Source organism: Colias philodice, chromosome 12 (assembly GCF_061535455.1).
Source record: "Colias philodice isolate Cphi_HAF_F1 chromosome 12, ilColPhil1 Martin Lab GWU primary, whole genome shotgun sequence".
Lineage (NCBI taxonomy): Eukaryota > Metazoa > Arthropoda > Insecta > Lepidoptera > Pieridae > Colias > Colias philodice.
In genome coordinates, this window is record NC_143097.1 from 1,835,800 (window position 1) to 1,856,123 (window position 20,324).

The 20,324-nt window shown below is 39.6% G+C and overlaps 1 protein-coding gene and 1 long non-coding RNA gene across 2 annotated transcripts in view; both read right to left on the minus strand.

Annotated features, from left to right (window-relative positions):
• The window catches only part of LOC149483802 (uncharacterized), a 30,882-nt gene that overhangs the window by 8,077 nt on the left and 2,481 nt on the right, over positions 1-20,324 (minus strand). The window lies entirely within an intron of this gene.
• On the minus strand, positions 675-18,936 carry LOC149483803 (uncharacterized). Its single transcript, XM_089701893.1, has 7 exons — positions 18,798-18,936; positions 16,745-16,972; positions 16,306-16,470; positions 12,379-12,603; positions 10,925-11,098; positions 1,129-1,356; positions 675-847 (listed from the first exon to the last, which is right to left on the minus strand). Exons 1-7 carry the CDS (start codon positions 18,934-18,936, stop codon positions 675-677), a joined length of 1,332 nt encoding a protein of 443 aa, XP_089558019.1.

Here is a 20,324-nt window from a genome sequence, read left to right on the forward strand (position 1 = left end):
CCAATTAAATACCTTGAATACATTGTTCATTTAATATAGATCTATATGGCCCTTTACACCGTATGATTTAAGCGAATATTTTCGAAGATATTACAGATTTAAAAATTGCGGGACGTAGCGTTTGCGGCGGTACCGGCCGGCCGCCCGGCTATGTATTTTAAACCTGTGCGAAGCCGGAGCGGGCCGCTATGTTTTTATATACAACGTTCACAATTTTTCTGTAGTGTATTTAGTATCAGCATTGCACCCGTGCGAAGCCGGGGCGGGTCGCTAGTTATGTTACTAAATTAAAAAAAAACTGTGATATCATGTCGAAACATTCGTGCACGTTCAACCAAACAGACAAATTGTAGCTGTGTAATAGAGCTGTTTTTTTTAAACGAATTTTAGCTAAATCGATTTATTGCCTCCGAAACCTGCATTTCATGAAAATCGTTGAACCCGTTTGCGAGATTCAGATTATACATAATATTATGTATATTAATAAAAATAGTTAATCTTAAAGGTATGATAAATTAAAGCAAAAAGGTCTTAAGATATTAATTAGTGTATTTTTGGCAAATATTATATTTAATTGAGGAAGTCTAATTGATTTAATAAATATTTAAAATTATTGACCCGGTATTGACACCTGGAAGAAGTCCTTAATAAATAAATGTCTGAGTTATAGATAACTAACCTGGTATTGACACCCGTATGCCCATGGGTTTTAAGGCCTGTATCGTCACATCAGGTATGTTGTAATCAAAATATATAACTTGTCCGGCACACGCTTCGCTATCTCTCACTTGTGTCAGAATACTGAGACATTCTGGGGATGATGCTGGAGCTGATGGGTCCACCAGTTCTAAAAGACAAGAATGCTATAATGCTGGTAAATTATAAAGTTCATATTTGAGAGCGTCATCTTTTATTTTTCCTTTTTTTAGTTTATGACAATGACGATAGACTAGTTAGGTACAGTCTTGTAGGAACTTTTATTTCTATTTTTATTTTCATTATCTTTCCGGAGAAAGAAAGATAATAAATCAATGTATTTTTGATGTCTTAGTTTTTGCGTCGTGTGTAATTCTACGTCAGCTGTACTATTATTAAAATTAATTATTACTAGTATTGAAATAAACTCACCTTTAACAGTAAATGAAAGGTTATTTTTGAAATAGCCCTTTCTATTTCTGATCACAAAAACGTAAAAGTTGATGACGTCATTAGGTTTAAGGTCTATATTGAGGTCATCAATCACCCTTATCCCGCGTTCTGGCTCTGGGATATGTCCCCATATTTGACCAGATTTCATGAATTTTATACCTCTATTTACATTCCCTCGGAATCCAAATAGTGATATTAAAGGATCATCTAAAAAGAGTGTTACTATTAGTATTTTAAACAACTTCAAAAAAGGAAGAACTTTTCAATTCCTATGTTCACTAATGTAAGTTGGTACTTCTAAAGTGGGGGGCAACGTTACTCGCGTCTGTAGGCTTTAACTCTAGATACCCTACACGTGCTCCCCGGGTAGTGCCAAATGAGTAACCGAATTATACTGGTGGAAGACAATTTGTCCCGGCTAGTCACCACCCATCTATCAAAGCCATGCCGCCAAACGCTCGTCGTGTTCCGGGATGATGGCAGATGAAGCCCATATAAAGAAGGGTAAAAAAGGTATGAACAGTTGCTCTGCATTGGAGAACCGAATCTGTTGTCCATGTGTTGTCCTGAATATCCTAGTCTTGGAGGGTAGCGGGATCCGAAGAAACGGTACCGCTGGCCGACCGCAGGTTGTAGGAGGCCCAAGTATCGAATTAGCCACTCGAGAAAGGCTGCCCCGCCGCCTGTGCATAATCCTGGATTGGCTCCAACGTGCCGACTGGCGATCGGATGAGAGGACCCGTTGGCGATATTCAGGGGGTTTAGGGCGTCCCCGCAGTCTCCAGGCTAGGTTTATTTATGGACAATAGCATGTGGACATTAGGTGGTTCCATATGCATTGCCTCGTTCAACTTCTATTTTACTCCCCGCCTAATCACTCTCAAAATAAATATGAAAAAGTTACATAAAGGAATACAGAATTCACAGCGGCTGCACTTCCTCTCTCTTCAGGTGCACCTCTCAAATATTCGAGGCTTGCACTCTAATCTCACACCGGTCCACCACCATCTTGAGACTGAAAAGCCGCACCTTCTATTCCTGACAGAGACGCAAATCCGATGTCCAGATGACACGACATATTATCTCGGGTACACCGGTTACATACTTGAACATAACTTTCATTCAAAAGCTGGTACCTGTGTATATGTTCGTGAAGACATTTGCACTCTGCGTCTCCGTGACCTCGAGGAACCCAGTTTTTCTGTGCTTTGGATTATGGCAGCTACGGGCATGAACAAGATAGTTTATGCTTGTGTATACCGTTCGCACAAAGGAGATCAGGAGACCACACGGCTATTTAATTATCTGAGTGAAGTAGCAGATGTAGTACAAATTAGATATCCGAGCGCTGAACTTGTCTTTCTGGGGGATTTTAATGCCTGCCATGCAGACTGGTTGTTCCCGTTCCAGAAGACGGACCATGCTGGGAAAGAGGCCTTTAATTTCGCAACATCCTTCAACCTTTCTCAGCTGGTTGTTGACGCAACTCGTGTACCAGACATCGACGGCCATACTGCCAACTGTCTCAACCTTTTCCTGACGACAGAACCAGACCGTCATGTGGTCGCTGTTCCCGCTCCACTGGGGACATCTGATCACTGTCTGGTAAAGTCCGTGTCTTCATACTCTCCTGCAGATCCAGCGTTAAAGGGAACAAGGAGAGTATGGCGTTATAACTCAGCGGACTGGGATGAGATGCGGCATTTTTTTGCACCCTATCCTTGGCGGCAAGTGTGCTTTTCTACCGCTGACCCATCCAGCTGTGCGGATAATGTTGTTGGTGTGATTCATCAGGCGATGGAATATTTTATACCATTTTCTGATATTCGCATCAACAACAATGCTAGACCGTAGTTCAATGGCTAAAAAGCAAGCAGCTTTCCAAGCCTGGGTCGATGCTCGAATCCGTAAAGCTCACGATATTTGGGAAAAAAAAGAAAGCCTTTAACAAAGCTTCGAAAACCTGCAAAAAAATGCAAAAGAAGGCTCGTTTTGCTCATGTGCGGCATATTGGAAGTAAGCTTGTTTCTTACCCCGTAGGAAGTAAAGCCTTCTGGTCCTTGGCCAAAGCTGTCGAGTCAAACTTCTGTCGTCCCACTCTACCTCCGTTGATGAGACCCGATGGTTCTCTGGCTCATAATGAAAGGGATAAGGCAGATGTTTTTGCCTCATTATTTGCCAACAACTCTCGTCTAAATCCACCTAGTATTGTTCCACCCACACTTCAACATTGTGGCGTTCATATGCCTGACATCCGCATCACGAACAAGGAAGTTTTAAGAACATTGCGTCATCTCGATGAGAACAAAGCCAGTGGACCTGACGGGATACCAGCTGTCGTTTTAAAAACTTGTGCTCCAGACTTATCTCCTGTAGGAAGTAAAGCCCGTAGGAAGTAAAGCCTTCTGGTCCTTGGCCAAAGCTGTCGAGTCAAACTTCTGTCGTCCCACTCTACCTCCGTTGATGAGACCCGATGGTTCTCTGGCTCATAATGCAAGGGATAAGGCAGATGTTTTTGCCTCATTATTTGCCAACAACTCTCGTTTAAATCAACCTAGTATTGTTCCACCCACACTTCAACATTGTGGCGTTCATATGCCTGACATCCGCATCACGAACAAGGAAGTTTTAAGAACATTGCGTCATCTCGATGAGAACAAAGCCAGTGGACCTGACGGGATACCAGCTGTCGTATTAAAAACTTGTGCTCCAGAATTATCTCCTGTTCTTACACGTCTGTTTTGCCTCTCGTTAACGACTGGAGTTGTTCCTAAAAACTGGAAGCTTGCTAATGTACAGCCTGTCCCAAAGAAAGGCAGTCGGTCAGACCCCACCAACTACCGACCGATTTCAATAACCTCCATACTCTGTAAGACTATGGAGCGTATATCGAATAATCGGCTCCTCACGCACCTCGAAACCAACGATCTGTTGAATGATCATCAGTATGGTTTCCGCCATAATAGATCTACTGGCGATCTTTTAGTGCACGTGACGCATCTTTTAGGACTTAGGAGAAGCTGTTGAGAAGTACGGGGAGGCACTTGCGGTTTCTTTGGACATTTCTAAAGCGTTCGAAAACCGCTCATATGCTTTGCGCAACCACAGTTGCGATAATAAAATACGCTAAATAGCTGCCGAAAAAAATAAAGTACTTTGGTAGTGCTCTGGAACGTGCGCCGCGCGTTCGACCCACTGCTATTAAAACTTAATTTATGACTTCCGCGAGAGGAGTACTTCAAATATATTGACTGTAATCGATTGCTATTGAAATAATACTATACAAAACTGTGTTATTTTTACAATATATGATTACCGTATACCTTAAAAAGTTATGAAATCGTCTAAAGTCTACTAACTTTTAAAGTCGTCTTTATTACATATTTATTACAACGGTCACTAAAATATTACTTTATAACAATAAAACACATGTTAGAGAATAATCTGGTAAGTAAACACGAGTAGAAATCAATAAAATACAACAATTACGGCATATTTTAACACTTCCTTGTAAGACACGTAAGATACAAACTAAGATATTCCCAAAATTCTGTTTGAAAGGTTGGTAGTATTGGGTAGAAATAGACGAATCAATTAGTTGTCTTTGGTTTAAATACGTAAAAATTAGACTCTGAGAGTATGAAATAGAGTTTATAATCAATTGAAATAAGAAAGTCGCTTTGCAACCACAGTTGCACGAAACAAGATTTTCGATCGTGTTATTGCAACTGTGGATGCACGGAGCTAAGCAAGGGGTCATTTTTTTTTTCTCAAGCATATGAGCGGATAAGGTCTGGCACGATAGCCTTCTAGGCAAGCTCCCTTCTTACGGAATTCCAAGCAACCTTACTACATGGATTGCTGACTTTCTGCGGGACCGGTCGATTCGTGTTGTTGTAGATGGTTGCTCGTCAGAGCCTATGTCCATCAATGCCGGCGTTCTACAGGGGTCCGTTCTCTCGGCAACACTGTTTCTTCTTCACATAAATGACATGATTGCTTCGAATATATTCAGTTATGCAGATGATAGCACTATTGTCGAGAGTTACAAATCCAGTGCCCGCACATCAAAGGCCGAAACTGAATTACTACGGGAGGACATGTTGGAGCGTTTGAACCGAACTCTTCGGGCTGTCTCCGATTGGGGCGATGCCAATCTAGTCGGTTTTAATGCTTCAAAAACCCAGGCGTGCTTATTTTCTACCAAACGGAACACCTTCACAAATACTCCGACTTTCCGCGGTGTATCTCTACCAATAACCGACTGCCTGGAGTTGCTTGGTGTTACATTAACGTCCTCACTCAACTTCGGGCAGTTTATCGAATCCAAGGCCCATCTAGCTGCTAAAAAGCTCGGAATCCTTAACAAGGTTAGACAATATTTCACACCAAGGCAGCTTCTTAATCTCTACCAAGCTCAAGTCCGATCCTGTGTTGAATATTGTAGTCACTTGTGGGCAGGCGCAGCTAGATGCCACCTTGGAGCTTTGGATTCGATCGAAAGACGTGCCAAACGTATACAAAACAACTAGATGGGCCTTGGATTCGATAAACTGCCCGAAGTTGAGTGAGGACGTTAATGTAACACCAAGCAACTCCAGGCAGTCGGTTATTGGTAGAGATACACCGCGGAAAGTCGGAGTATTTGTGAAGGTGTTCCGTTTGGTAGAAAATAAGCACGCCTGGGTTTTTGAAGCATTAAAACCGACTAGATTGGCATCGCCCCAATCGGAGACAGCCCGAAGAGTTCGGTTCAAACGCTCCAACATGTCCTCCCGTAGTAATTCAGTTTCGGCCTTTGATGTGCGGGCACTGGATTTGTAACTCTCGACAATAGTGCTATCATCTGCATAACTGAATATATTCGAAGCAATCATGTCATTTATGTGAAGAAGAAACAGTGTTGCCGAGAGAACGGACCCCTGTAGAACGCCGGCATTGATGGACATAGGCTCTGACGAGCAACCATCTACAACAACACGAATCGACCGGTCCCGCAGAAAGTCAGCAATCCATGTAGTAAGGTTGCTTGGAATTCCGTAAGAAGGGAGCTTGCCTAGAAGGCTATCGTGCCAGACCTTATCCGCTCATATGCTTGAGAAAAAAAAAATGACCCCTTGCTTAGCTCCGTGCATCCACAGTTGCAATAACACGATCGAAAATCTTGTTTCGTGCAACTGTGGTTGCAAAGCGACTTTCTTATTTCAATTGATTATAAACTCTATTTCATACTCTCAGAGTCTAATTTTTACGTATTTAAACCAAAGACAACTAATTGATTCGTCTATTTCTACCCAATACTACCAACCTTTCAAACAGAATTTTGGGAATATCTTAGTTTGTATCTTACGTGTCTTACAAGGAAGTGTTAAAATATGCCGTAATTGTTGTATTTTATTGATTTCTACTCGTGTTTACTTACCAGATTATTCTCTAACATGTGTTTTATTGTTATAAAGTAATATTTTAGTGACCGTTGTAATAAATATGTAATAAAGACGACTTTAAAAGTTAGTAGACTTTAGACGATTTCATAACTTTTTAAGGTATACGGTAATCATATATTGTAAAAATAACACAGTTTTGTATAGTATTATTTCAATAGCAATCGATTACAGTCAATATATTTGAAGTACTCCTCTCGCGGAAGTCATAAATTAAGTTTTAATAGCAGTGGGTCGAACGCGCGGCGCACGTTCCAGAGCACTACCAAAGTACTTTATTTTTTTCGGCAGCTATTTAGCGTATTTTATTATCGCAACTGTGGTTGCGCAAAGCATATGAGCGGTTTTCGAACGCTTTAGAAATGTCCAAAGAAACCGCAAGTGCCTCCCCGTACTTCTCAACAGCTTCTCCTAAGTCCTAAAAGATGCGTCACGTGCACTAAAAGATCGCCAGTAGATCTATTATGGCGGAAACCATACTGATGATCATTCAACAGATCGTTGGTTTCGAGGTGCGTGAGGAGCCGATTATTCGATATACGCTCCATAGTCTTACAGAGTATGGAGGTTATTGAAATCGGTCGGTAGTTGGTGGGGTCTGACCGACTGCCTTTCTTTGGGACAGGCTGTACATTAGCAAGCTTCCAGTTTTTAGGAACAACTCCAGTCGTTAACGAGAGGCAAAACAGACGTGTAAGAACAGGAGATAATTCTGGAGCACAAGTTTTTAATACGACAGCTGGTATCCCGTCAGGTCCACTGGCTTTGTTCTCATCGAGATGACGCAATGTTCTTAAAACTTCCTTGTTCGTGATGCGGATGTCAGGCATATGAACGCCACAATGTTGAAGTGTGGGTGGAACAATACTAGGTTGATTTAAACGAGAGTTGTTGGCAAATAATGAGGCAAAAACATCTGCCTTATCCCTTGCATTATGAGCCAGAGAACCATCGGGTCTCATCAACGGAGGTAGAGTGGGACGACAGAAGTTTGACTCGACAGCTTTGGCCAAGGACCAGAAGGCTTTACTTCCTACGGGCTTTACTTCCTACAGGAGATAAGTCTGGAGCACAAGTTTTTAAAACGACAGCTGGTATCCCGTCAGGTCCACTGGCTTTGTTCTCATCGAGATGACGCAATGTTCTTAAAACTTCCTTGTTCGTGATGCGGATGTCAGGCATATGAACGCCACAATGTTGAAGTGTGGGTGGAACAATACTAGGTGGATTTAGACGAGAGTTGTTGGCAAATAATGAGGCAAAAACATCTGCCTTATCCCTTTCATTATGAGCCAGAGAACCATCGGGTCTCATCAACGGAGGTAGAGTGGGACGACAGAAGTTTGACTCGACAGCTTTGGCCAAGGACCAGAAGGCTTTACTTCCTACGGGGTAAGAAACAAGCTTACTTCCAATATGCCGCACATGAGCAAAACGAGCCTTCTTTTGCATTTTTTTGCAGGTTTTCGAAGCTTTGTTAAAGGCTTTCTTTTTTTTCCCAAATATCGTGAGCTTTACGGATTCGAGCATCGACCCAGGCTTGGAAAGCTGCTTGCTTTTTAGCCATTGAACTACGGTCTAGCATTGTTGTTGATGCGAATATCAGAAAATGGTATAAAATATTCCATCGCCTGATGAATCACACCAACAACATTATCCGCACAGCTGGATGGGTCAGCGGTAGAAAAGCACACTTGCCGCCAAGGATAGGGTGCAAAAAAATGCCGCATCTCATCCCAGTCCGCTGAGTTATAACGCCATACTCTCCTTGTTCCCTTTAACGCTGGATCTGCAGGAGAGTATGAAGACACGGACTTTACCAGACAGTGATCAGATGTCCCCAGTGGAGCGGGAACAGCGACCACATGACGGTCTGGTTCTGTCGTCAGGAAAAGGTTGAGACAGTTGGCAGTATGGCCGTCGATGTCTGGTACACGAGTTGCGTCAACAACCAGCTGAGAAAGGTTGAAGGATGTTGCGAAATTAAAGGCCTCTTTCCCAGCATGGTCCGTCTTCTGGAACGGGAACAACCAGTCTGCATCTGTGTAGGCGGAGTAAAGCGCGGGCGATAAACAGCTGCCCTGCGGGACACCCGCCTGCACAGAGTGGTTTCGGGAGATGGCGGGGGACACGGAAACGTGAAAGGAGCGGTCCGTGAGGAAGGAGTGCAATATCCTCACGAGCCGCGCGGGGCACTGGGTAGTGGTAAGGATCTTATATATAAGACCCTCGTGCCAGACGCGGTCGAAAGCCTTTTCGATATCTAGAAATATTGCGACCGCTCTCTCATTCCTGTTCAAGGCGGAGCTAACATGGTGCAATACTCTAGATACCTGAAGGGTGGTACTATGTGCCGAGCGAAAGCCGAATTGCTCAGCGCGCGGCGACACGTACGGACGCAGCATAGGCAGCAGTAGTGACTCGAACACTTTGGAGACTGTGCTCAACAAGGTGATGGGTCGATAACTGCCCGCTAAGGAGGCATTCTTGCCGGGTTTCGGGATCATTATTACGCGACCGGTTTTCCACACTGAAGGGAAATGGCCGGCGCGTAATATACCGTTAAACAGCCGCGACAAAGCCGCGACTGTTTTACGGGGGAGGTGGCGGAGGGATTCGTTCGTCACGCCGTCCTCACCGGGCGCATTGCGCAACTTTGTACGCGAAATCGCACGGCGGACGGCGGACGGGGAGGTGAAGAATACTTCCTCAGCGGGCGGTATCGGTGATGCTAGAAAACCTGATAGGTGTTCGTTCACCACTGCTGCGTGGGCGGCGCTCGACGGCGTCAGGGGATTCGGCTGAAAAACTTGTGCCAGATGTTCGGCGAACAAGTCAGCGCGACCCTGAGGGGCGTATATAAAATTACCCGCGGAATCGGTGAGTGGGCGCGCGGGGGCGGTTGAAGATTTAAGCCTGCGACAGAGGTTGTGGAGCGAGGGCCAGTCCTCGGCGGCCGAGTCGATCGCACGGTTTCAGCCCTCGATCCTGTTCGCCTCAAGCGCATCGCTAACTTGCTCTCGCAAGCGAGCAAGTTGCCGCTTGAGGGTGGGACAGCGCGAATGCTGCCACTGCCGTCGCAGAGCTCGCTTCCTCTGGATAAGGACTTTGATGTGAGAAGGAATGGGGGGGAGTATGGAAGTGGACGGTTTGAGTGTCGTGGCTTGGGCAAGAGCGGACTTAAGTGCATCATGCAAGCCATTTGCGAATATCTCCACGTCCTCGGCGCTTGAAACCGCGCGTGAGGGCGTAGAGCGCTCAAGCGTATTCGCAAATAACTCCCAATTAACACAGCGGCGGGAATAGGATGGGGCAAGCGCGGAACTGTTTGCGGTGATCTCGACCAATACCGGCAGGTGGTCTGAGCCGAGATCGTCCGGTGTGTGTCATACGGTCAAAAGTCGCTTACTTTATACAAAACTACAGGGGTTACTCCCTACGGTGGGTAAGACGCCGTACCCCGTAGGCTAGAGGTGCATTTTTTACATAGTATACACCCGACGGTGGGTAAGACGCCGTGCGTCTACCGAATGAATTACTACGTTACATTTTTACTTCTACATAGACTCGATTTTATACAATAATAAAATGTAGCAAAAATGACAACGACATACCATAAATTCTCTAATTGCATTACATATTAAAATAACACAAAAATACTATAAAACGCTAATCAATTCTATATAACAAAACACACGAATGAACTTTGTACAATAAAAACACTTATGACAATTATAGGTGGTGAAACTATTTACAAGGGATTAGGTTGTCGTCCGTAACAATAATAATACAAAATGAATTGGATTCACCATGGATACAGTTGACAGTCATATGTACTTACATTTTTAACACAATTATAATATTAAACCATTATATTTAGTATCTACATTTTCTCTATTAGGTAATAACTTTTTCAGAAAAGCTTTCATTATGCTATAAAATTAATCAAAATTTGGTATGTCTGTATTACAATTGCGAAGCACACACACTCACATTTATTTTACTTACTAAGTAATATCGATACTAACAATTTTTTAAATCCAAAGCAGGAGTGCCTGAGATTTGTGTGTTTATTAGTGCGTTCAACCAAACAAACAATTATTTTTTTTTAATATATAACTAGTACCTCAATAACAAAGCTGATCCTGTTGAATTAATTTTCGCCGATTGTTTTATTTTCTCGATACCTGAATGAAATCGGTTCAGCCGTTTGCGAGATTCAAATTATATTTAAACAAGAATGTACCATTTATTTTGGATATTGGTGGCAAATATTAAATTTTATGACGATTCTCCTTGAAGTCTAATGGAATAAATAAATGATTATTAACCTGGTATTGTCACCCGTATCCGTATGCCCTTGGGTTTTAAGGCCTGTATCGTCACATCAGGTATGTTGTAATCAAAATATATAACTTGTCCGGCACACGCTTCGATATCTATCACTTGTGTCGGAGTACTGAGACATTCTGGGGATGATGCTGGAGCTGATGGGTCCACCAGTTCTAAAAGACAAGAATGCTATAATGCTGGTAAATTAAAAAGTTCATATTTGAGAGCGTCATCTTTTATTTTTCCTTTTTTTAGTTTATGACAATGACGATAGACTAGTTAGGTACAGTCTTGTAGGAACTTTTATTTCTATTTTTATTTTCACTATCTTTCCGGAGAAAGAAAGATAATAAATCAATGTATTTTTGATGTTTTAGTTTTTGCGTCATGTGTAATTCTTCGTCAGCTGTACTTTTATTAAAATTAATTATTACTAGCATTAAAATAAACTCACCTTTAACATTAAATGAAAGGTTATCTTTGAAATAGCTCTTTCTATTGCTAACCACATAAACGTAATAGTTGATGACGTCATTAGGTTTAAGGTCTATATCGAGGTCTTCAAACACCCATTTCCCGCGTTTTGGCGCGATTTCTCCCGTTATTAGACCAACAACGTGACCGGTGTTTGTTCTATTTAGAATCCCTTGGAATACCAATAGTGATACGCGCCGTGCGGAATATACTCCGCCCCATGCTGGCGTCTCACCTGCCTCTCCGTACGAAGCTGTGCATATACAAGGCGTACGTTCGCACGCGTCTTACCTATGCGGCCCCTGCGTGGTTCGCACTGACCAACGAGACGGACCGCAAGTCTCTGCGAGCGCAGCAGTCGCTAGCGCTCCGCACCATCTCCGGAGCACCACGCTTTGTACGGAATCAGGTCATCTCCAGGGACCTGCGCATGGAGAGCCTGGACGACTTCGTTCGCCGCCTGAGTTCCTCTATGTTCGCGCGCGCCGACGGAGCGCGATCCCAGCACTTGCACGGCATCGCGCCATACCATCGACGACCGCCGGACATAAGAGGCCTACCACGTGACCTAATCTCCTAGGACACGACCGCCTCCTCGCCGCTGGCTGGGTGAAGCACACTCGGACATTCTCCCCTGCAGCAGCTCGCAGATCGCCCGCGATACCGCGGGCTGGATCGCACTGCAGCAGGATACCTCCCGGACATGACACCTTGGACCATCCGGTCCCACCCAGTGCCCCGCCTGTAGTTGCAGGCGGCGTTGCCACCACTGAAAGGGGCCATCGCCCCGAACAGTTACCTCGAAGCCTGTGAAGGCTTGCGTGGAAGACCCGAAAACAACATCCATTGGGGCCTTACCGGCCGGCCAGTCGAGTAGACTGGTCGAGGATCCTCCCTTTTTCGATGGAGGAATTCCACCTTCCTTCCTCCACAGTACTATTATTAAAATTAATTATTACTAGTATTAAAATAAACTCACCTTTAACAGTAAATGAAAGGTTATTTCTAAAATAGCCCGTTCTATTGCTGACCACATAAACGAAACATTTGAAGACGTCATTAGGTCTAAGGCCTATATTGAGGTCTTCAAACACCCATTTTCCATGTTTTGGCGCTGTGATTTCTCCCGATATTCGAACAACATCGTCTTTTATATCTTCATTTACAATCCCTTCGAATCCAAATAGTGATAGTGAAGAATCATCTAAAAAGAGAGTTATTATTAGTCTTTTAAACAACTTCAAAAAAGGAAGAACTTTTCAATTCCTATGTTCACTAATGTGAGTTGGTACTTCTAAAGTGGTCCGATTTCAAGATCTGACGAGATTTTTGTTTATTCTCAATACCTGATGGAAATGGGCAGTTGGTTTAAAAATTAATTGGTTAATCCTTAATTATGCGTATTCGATTAACTCGTCTTCAAGGTGATATTTTAATCGGTTAATGTAATATGACTAATAGAATTGTATATAATATGTATGAGACGATAATGTCGCCACCATCATCAAATAGATAATATGAACATAATACAAAATAAATTGGATTCACCTTGCAGTGAATTGTACTTACAAATAAGTATTTATTTATTAACTAGATTTTAGAGTTACTTTTTCTAGATTTCATTATGTTACTAAATTAAAAAAAAAACTGTGATATCATGTCGAAACATTCGTGCACGTTCAACCAAACAGACAAATTGTAGCTGTGTAATAGAGCTGTTTTTTAGGGTTCCGTAGCCAAAATGGCAAAAACGGAACCCTTATAGTTTCGTCATGTCCGTCTGTCCGTCTGTCCGTCTGTCCGTCTGTCACAGCCGATTTACTCGGAAACTATAAGTACTACAGTGATGAAATTTGATGGGAATATGTGTTGTATGAACCGCTACAAAAATATGACACTAAATAGTAAAAAAAAGAATTGGGGGTGGGGCCCCCCATACATGTAACTGAGGGATGAAATTTTTTTTTTCGATGTACATACCCGTGTGGGGTATCAATGGAAAGGTCTTTTAAAATGATATAAAGTTTTCTAAAAAACATTTTTCTTAAAGTGAACGGTTTTTGAGATATCAGCTCTCAAAGTCGTAAAAAGTATGTCCCCCCCCCTCTATTTTTATAACTACGGGGTATAAAATTCTAAAAAAAATAGAGGTGATGCATGCTAATTAACTCTTTCAACGATTTTTGGTTTGATCAAAGTATCTCTTATAGTTTTTGAGATAGGTTGATTTAACTGTAATTTATTATATTTGCTGCTACGGAACCCTTTGTGCGCGAGCCCGACTCGCACTTGGCCGGTTTTTTTAAACGAATTTTAGCTAAATCGATTTATTGCCTCCGAAACCTGCATTTCATGAAAATCGTTGAACCCGTTTGCGAGATTCAGATTATACATATGTATATTAACAAAAATAGTTATTCAAATTCAAATTCAAATATATTTATTTGCTCGTATATGGTTCATAAGGGTGTTACACAAAAAATTTTTTATCGCATATACTGCCATTTTAAATGGCGTGCAAAAATTTACAAATTAATATACCTAGTCAAATTATAAAATACATTAATAGACAATTACAAAAATATACACAAAATACATTATTAAACAATTACAAAAATTACACATAAAATTACAATTAAATTAAATTAAGATTCATATTATATTCATGTCACGATCATTTAAATATTCCTTAATACTATAAATTATTACTTAATACTTAATATTATTATTTTAGCTTGTAGCAGTCTATACAGTTTATTTTTGAAAAAATTCAGTGTCAATTTTTTAATTGTTATTGGTAAGTGGTTGTAAATAGTTATGGCCATGCAGTACGCATTATTTCTATACAATAGTGCAAGGCGGATCTTAGGTGAGCGCAATCTTTCTTTGTGTCGTGTAGTATTTGTTTCTGGGGGCACGGTAGTGCCCCCGCCAAGACGAGCCAAGCGAGGCGCACGGGCACTACCTACCTTTTCTCGAAGCGCTTCGACGTTTTTTTGAACCCTCATAACTTGGGTTTGGATTATGCTAGATCAACAAAATTTTCGGGATATATTGTCAATAGCGGACTTATTGAACATATTAAGTTTTAATTACATTAGCTTTTATACTTCAGATTTTATTTATATCTAAAAAACGCTAATTTCGTCACTGACTCACTGATGATCATCAAAATTCTTAAGGTATTTCCTAATGTCCTAGAAAGCTGAAATTTTGTATGTAAGCTAGTATTAGCACACAAACAACAAAAAAATTATAAAACTTGTAACTTTCATCCCCCAACCCCTTAAACTAGGGGATGGGAGTTTGTATGAGACCTGTAATTTTAAATTAAATTTTGATAACGCTATGCTAGATGTCTAATCTAATAATCTAAAACTTGGTTCCCCTAGATATATACAATATGTATAGGTACTCCTTGTTAAAAAAAAATTGTTACAAACAACTTACAAAAAGAAATGAAATCCCACCAAAAACATTTTCATGTAAAATGTTACCAAGACGAGCCCATATGACTGGCACTGTCAAAAAGTTATCAGATCTCATGTAGAGCCAAGCTTCTAACACTACACGCCCTAACTCTACAAGGCCTAACTTCACAAACTCTACACCTTAGTCAAAATATGTGGCTTGGCCGTTCGTTACTACAAGAACTATTGTATAACACAAAAGTAATGAACAGTGAATTAATTTTTCACCTTACGCCGATGTGAATGTAGCGAAATGGCCAAGCCACATATTTTGACTAAGGTGTAGAGTTTGTGAAGTTAGGCCTTGTAGAGTTAGGGCGTGTAGTGTTAGAAGCTTGGCTCTACATGAGATCTGATAACTTTTTGACAGTGCCAGTCATATGGGCTCGTCTTGGTAACATTTTACATGAAAATGTTTTTGGTGGGATTATCATATTTTTCAAAGAAGATCATATTTTTTTTAACAAATAAACATATTTCCAAAATGTATATACAAGGTAATGGCAAGATTTTTAATTTTTTAAAAAGGGGTTTGCAGCTATCCATAAAATGTACTCCACACATTGCTCTAATACATTTTTTTTTGTAATTTAAATATTGATTGTATTGCTACAGAGTTACCCCTTATTATTATACCGTATCTAAGTACCGATGATACGTACGCGTGATAAGCGATCATGGCCACATCTAAATTAATGGTCTGTTTCAACTTTTTTAGTACATACACAAAACGATCTAATTTATTTATCATTTTTGCAATGTGTGGTTTCCAGTTACAAAATTTGTTTAGTGTTATACCCAAAAATACACATTCATTAACAGTAGTCAGCTGATTATTTTCGTATTTTATGTCAAGTTGTAATTATGTTTGTATTATATGATTGGAAATTAATTATATTTGTCTTACTCATATTAATCTGGAGATTATTTAGTTTTAACCATTTTATAGCGTCGTCTAGAGCTTTAATTATGTCCCTTTCTAAGTCTTCCTTATTTTTACTTTTTATTATAAGTGTAGTGTCGTCTGCGAAAAGTATACTGTCTACGTTTATTGCATCTGGGAGGTCGTTAATGTATACCAAAAACAGGAGGGGGGCTAATATGCTGCCTTGTGGTGTACCATAATTGTTGCATGTATATGTAGATCTGTATGATTTTTGATGGGATTTATCGGTTTTAGTGATTTCCACGCACTGTTGTCTATTTTCTAGGTAGCTTTTAACCCAATTATAGGCGTTACCTCTAATTCTAATTTAATCTAAAGGTATGATATATTAAAGCAAAAAGGTGCTTATATTAATTAGTGTATTTTTGGCAAATATTATATTTAATTGAGGAAGTCTAATTGATTTAATAAATATTTAAAATTATTGACCCGGTATTGACACCTGGAAGAAGTCCTTAATAAATAAATGTTTGAGTTATAGATAACTAACCTGGTATTGACACCCGTATGCCCTTGGGTTTTAAGGCCTGTATCGTCACATCAGGTATGTTGTAATCAAATATAACTTGTCCGGCACACGCTTCGCTATCTCTCACTTGTGTCAGAGTACTGAGACATTCTGGGGATGATGCTGGAGCTGATGGGTCCACCAGTTCTAAAAGACAAGAATGCTATAATGCTGGTAAATTAAAAAGTTCATATTTGAGAGCGTCATCTTTTATTTTTCCTTTTTTTAGTTTATGACGATAAACTAGTTAGGTACAGTCTTGTAGGAACTTTTATTTCATTTTTATTTTCATTATCTTTCCGGAGAAAGAAAGATAATAAATCAATGTATTTTTGATGTCTTAGTTTTTGCGTCGTGTGTAATTCTACGTCAGCTGTACTATTATTAAAATTAATTATTACTAGTATTGAAATAAACTCACCTTTAACAGTAAATGAAAGGTTAATATTGATATAGCCTTCTCCATTGCTGAGCACATAAACGTAATAGTTGATGACGTCATTAGGTTTAAGGTCTATATTGAGGTCCTCAAACACCCATTTCCCGCGTTTTGACCCTCTGATTTCTCCCCATATTTGACCAAATTCCTTGTATTTTATACCTCTATTTACATTCCCTTGGAATCCAAATACTGATATTAAAGGTTCATCTAAAAAGAGTGTTACTATTAGTATTTTAAACAACTTCAAAAAAGGAAGAACTTTTCAATTCCTATGTTCACTAATGTGAGTTGGTACTTCTAAAGTGGTCCGATTTCAAGATCTGACGAGATTTTTTTTTATTCTCAATACCTGATGAAAATGGGCAGTTGGTCTAAAAATTAATGGGATAATCCTTAATTATGCGTATTCGATTAACTCGTCTTCAAGGTGATATTTTAATCGGTTAATGTAATATGACTAATAGAATTGTATATAATAGCGGTCCGCCCCGGCTTCGCCCGTGGTACATATGAAAAATAGATGTTGGCCGATTCTCAGACTTACCCGATATGCACAGAAAATTTTATGAGAATCGGTCCACCCGTTTCGGAGGAGTATGCAGACTAACATTGTGACACGAGAATTTTATATATAAGACTAGCGGTCCGCCCCGGCTTCGCCCGTGGTACATATGAAAAATAGATGTTGGCCGATTCTCAGACTTACCCGATATGCACAGAAAATTTCATGAGAATCGGTCCACCCGTTTCGGAGGAGTATGCAGACTAACATTGTGACACGAGAATTTTATATATAAGAAGATGTATGAGACAATAATGTCGCCACCATCATTATATAAAATCAAATAGATTATTATTATATTATGAACATCACTACATACCTAGTATAAAACAAAGTCACTTTCCCTGTCCCTATGTCCCTATGTCCCTATGTCCCTTTGTACGCTTAAATCTTTGAAACTACGCAACGGATTTTGATGCGGTTTTTTTTAATGGATAGAGTGATTCAAGAGGAAGGTTTATATGTATAATAACATCCATTAAATAGTGGAGAAGTATTGTTATTTTTGAGGTTTCTAATGTGATGTCGTAAATAATTACATTTTTTCCGCTTACATTGCAAACGCAGGCTGCACCCTACGAGTTTTATCAAAATAATGTACTAAGTATTGTACACATTGAAAAGGTCTACAGAAAAGTCCGCGATGGTATATGTCTATCTCTTATGGATAACCCACAATAACTTTTTTTTGTCATTTACTTTTTACGACAAATAATGGTTAATTTTCGAAGCGATTTTAGCCAATACAGCATTAATCCTTAACCAATTAAATACCTTGAATACATTGTTCATTTAATATAGATCTATATGGCCCTTTACACCATATGATTTAAGAGAATATTTTCAAAGATATTACAGATTTAAAAATTGCGGGACGTAGCGTTTGCGGCGGTACCGGCCGGCCGCCATTGCACCCGTGCGAAGCCGGGGCGGGTCGCTAGTAATAATACAAAATGAATTGGATTCACCATGGATACAGTTGACAGTCATATGTACTTACAAATAATTATAATATTAAACCATTATATTTAGTATCTACAATATTTTTCTCTATTAGGTAATAACTTTTTCAGAAAAGCTTTCATTCAAAATTTGGTATGTCTGTATTACAATTGCGCAGCACACACACACACATTTATTTTACTTACTAAGTAATATCGATACTAACAATTTTTTCAATTCAAAACAGGAGTGCCTGAGATTTGTGTGTTTATTAGTGCATTCAACCAAACAAACAATTCATTTTTTTAATATATAACTAGTACCTCAATAACAAAGCTGATCCTGTTGAATTAATTTTCGCCGATTGTTTTATTTTCTCGATACCTGAATGAAATCGGTTCAGCCGTTTGCGAGATTCAAATTATATTTAAACAAGAATGTACCATTTATTTTGGATATTGGTGGCAAATATTAAATTTTATGACGATTCTTCTTGAAGTCTAATGGAATAAATAAATGATTATTAACCTGGTATTGTCACTAGTATCCGTATGCCCTTGGGTTTTAAGGCCTGTATCGTCACATCAGGTACTATGTTGACCTGACCGGATGCACCAGCTGTCACTAAAAATAGTATTAAGACGCGACCGAACAGCTTAAGCGCCATTTTCTTACTAAGGTCAAAGATGAGTAAGCAAAGATTATATTTGCGTAAGGGGCTGTCCATTAATCACGTGAGGCTCGAAAGGGGGGGGAGGGGTCCAGAAAAAATCACGAAATATCATCAGGGGAATAAATAAATAAATAAATAAATAAATCATTTATTTCACTTAAAACATTAAAAAAATTAGAGCGACCCAGGCTCCTAAGATAGTAAGAACTGTTTTTCAGGAGCCTGTGTCTTCCATTTACAGTTACACGACACGAAAAAAATCAGTGAAAAATTAAATAAATAAAAAATAAATTATAGATTTACATGCAATTAAAACTATAAAAAAGAATCAATAACAAATAAGTACAAACAGCAAAACAAAGTGTGTCTAGGTAACTCATTACAAATAAAGCACGTCCAATACAAATTTCGAAATTACATCAGCACATAAATAAATTCATCAAAAATTAAATAAGTTAGTAATTATTATAAAATAAATTGAGCAATCAGCAAAAAATCTAAATTAAGTCGAAACAATGCAACACTAATATAAGTTGTTACAATCAACATAACAATAAAAAATGTAAGTTAGTAGTAAGTTCTTATAGCTAAATATTACAAATTACAATCAATTAAAATTATAATTAAAAGGTAAAATTAAGCTTCACGATAAGTATATAGGAATGGGGGGTAAAGTCAAGTATCACGTGTACTTATTTTTTCGGCAAGCGCGCGATACTCAACCGAAAAGCGGCGTTACATGTATTTATCTTTAGTTAATAAGATGCTTATCCAGTTACTCGCGTTGAAGAAAGTCTTGCTAATCCATGGTCCGAAAATATTGTACATTAAATAATGTTCATGTACTAGTACAAACAAACGTTTTCGCATTTCTTTCATTATTTTTATGTCAGTCAAAAACAAACTGCAACCTTTCTGTCTACCTCTGAACGTTTATTATAGTCTTTAATTTTCTATAATAAAATTAGATGATACTTATACCAGAATTTTTTATAAATAAAAAACAGATTTTTTGCAGGTACGAAAAAATACACGTGATATAGGGGAGAGGGGGGAGGGGTAGTCTTAAACCTCACCACGTATCACCAAGGGGGAGGGGTAAAAATGCCAAAAAAAACATCACGTGATTAATGGATGGCCCCTAACTATGCAATTGTTGATATTAAAATCACCCATTTATAAAATTTTATTATTTGTTTTGTTGTTTCCATCGGTATCTTACTTAGAAGTAGGTAAATCCAATGGTAGGCTCTAAAAGGATTTTTTTGTTTCGTTGCTTTTACATTTTTCTAGATTTCCGCCCGCGGCTTCGATCGCCTTTTCAAAGAAAATCCCGCATAGTTCCCATTCCTGCAGTGGGATTTCCGGGAAAAAAATAGGCT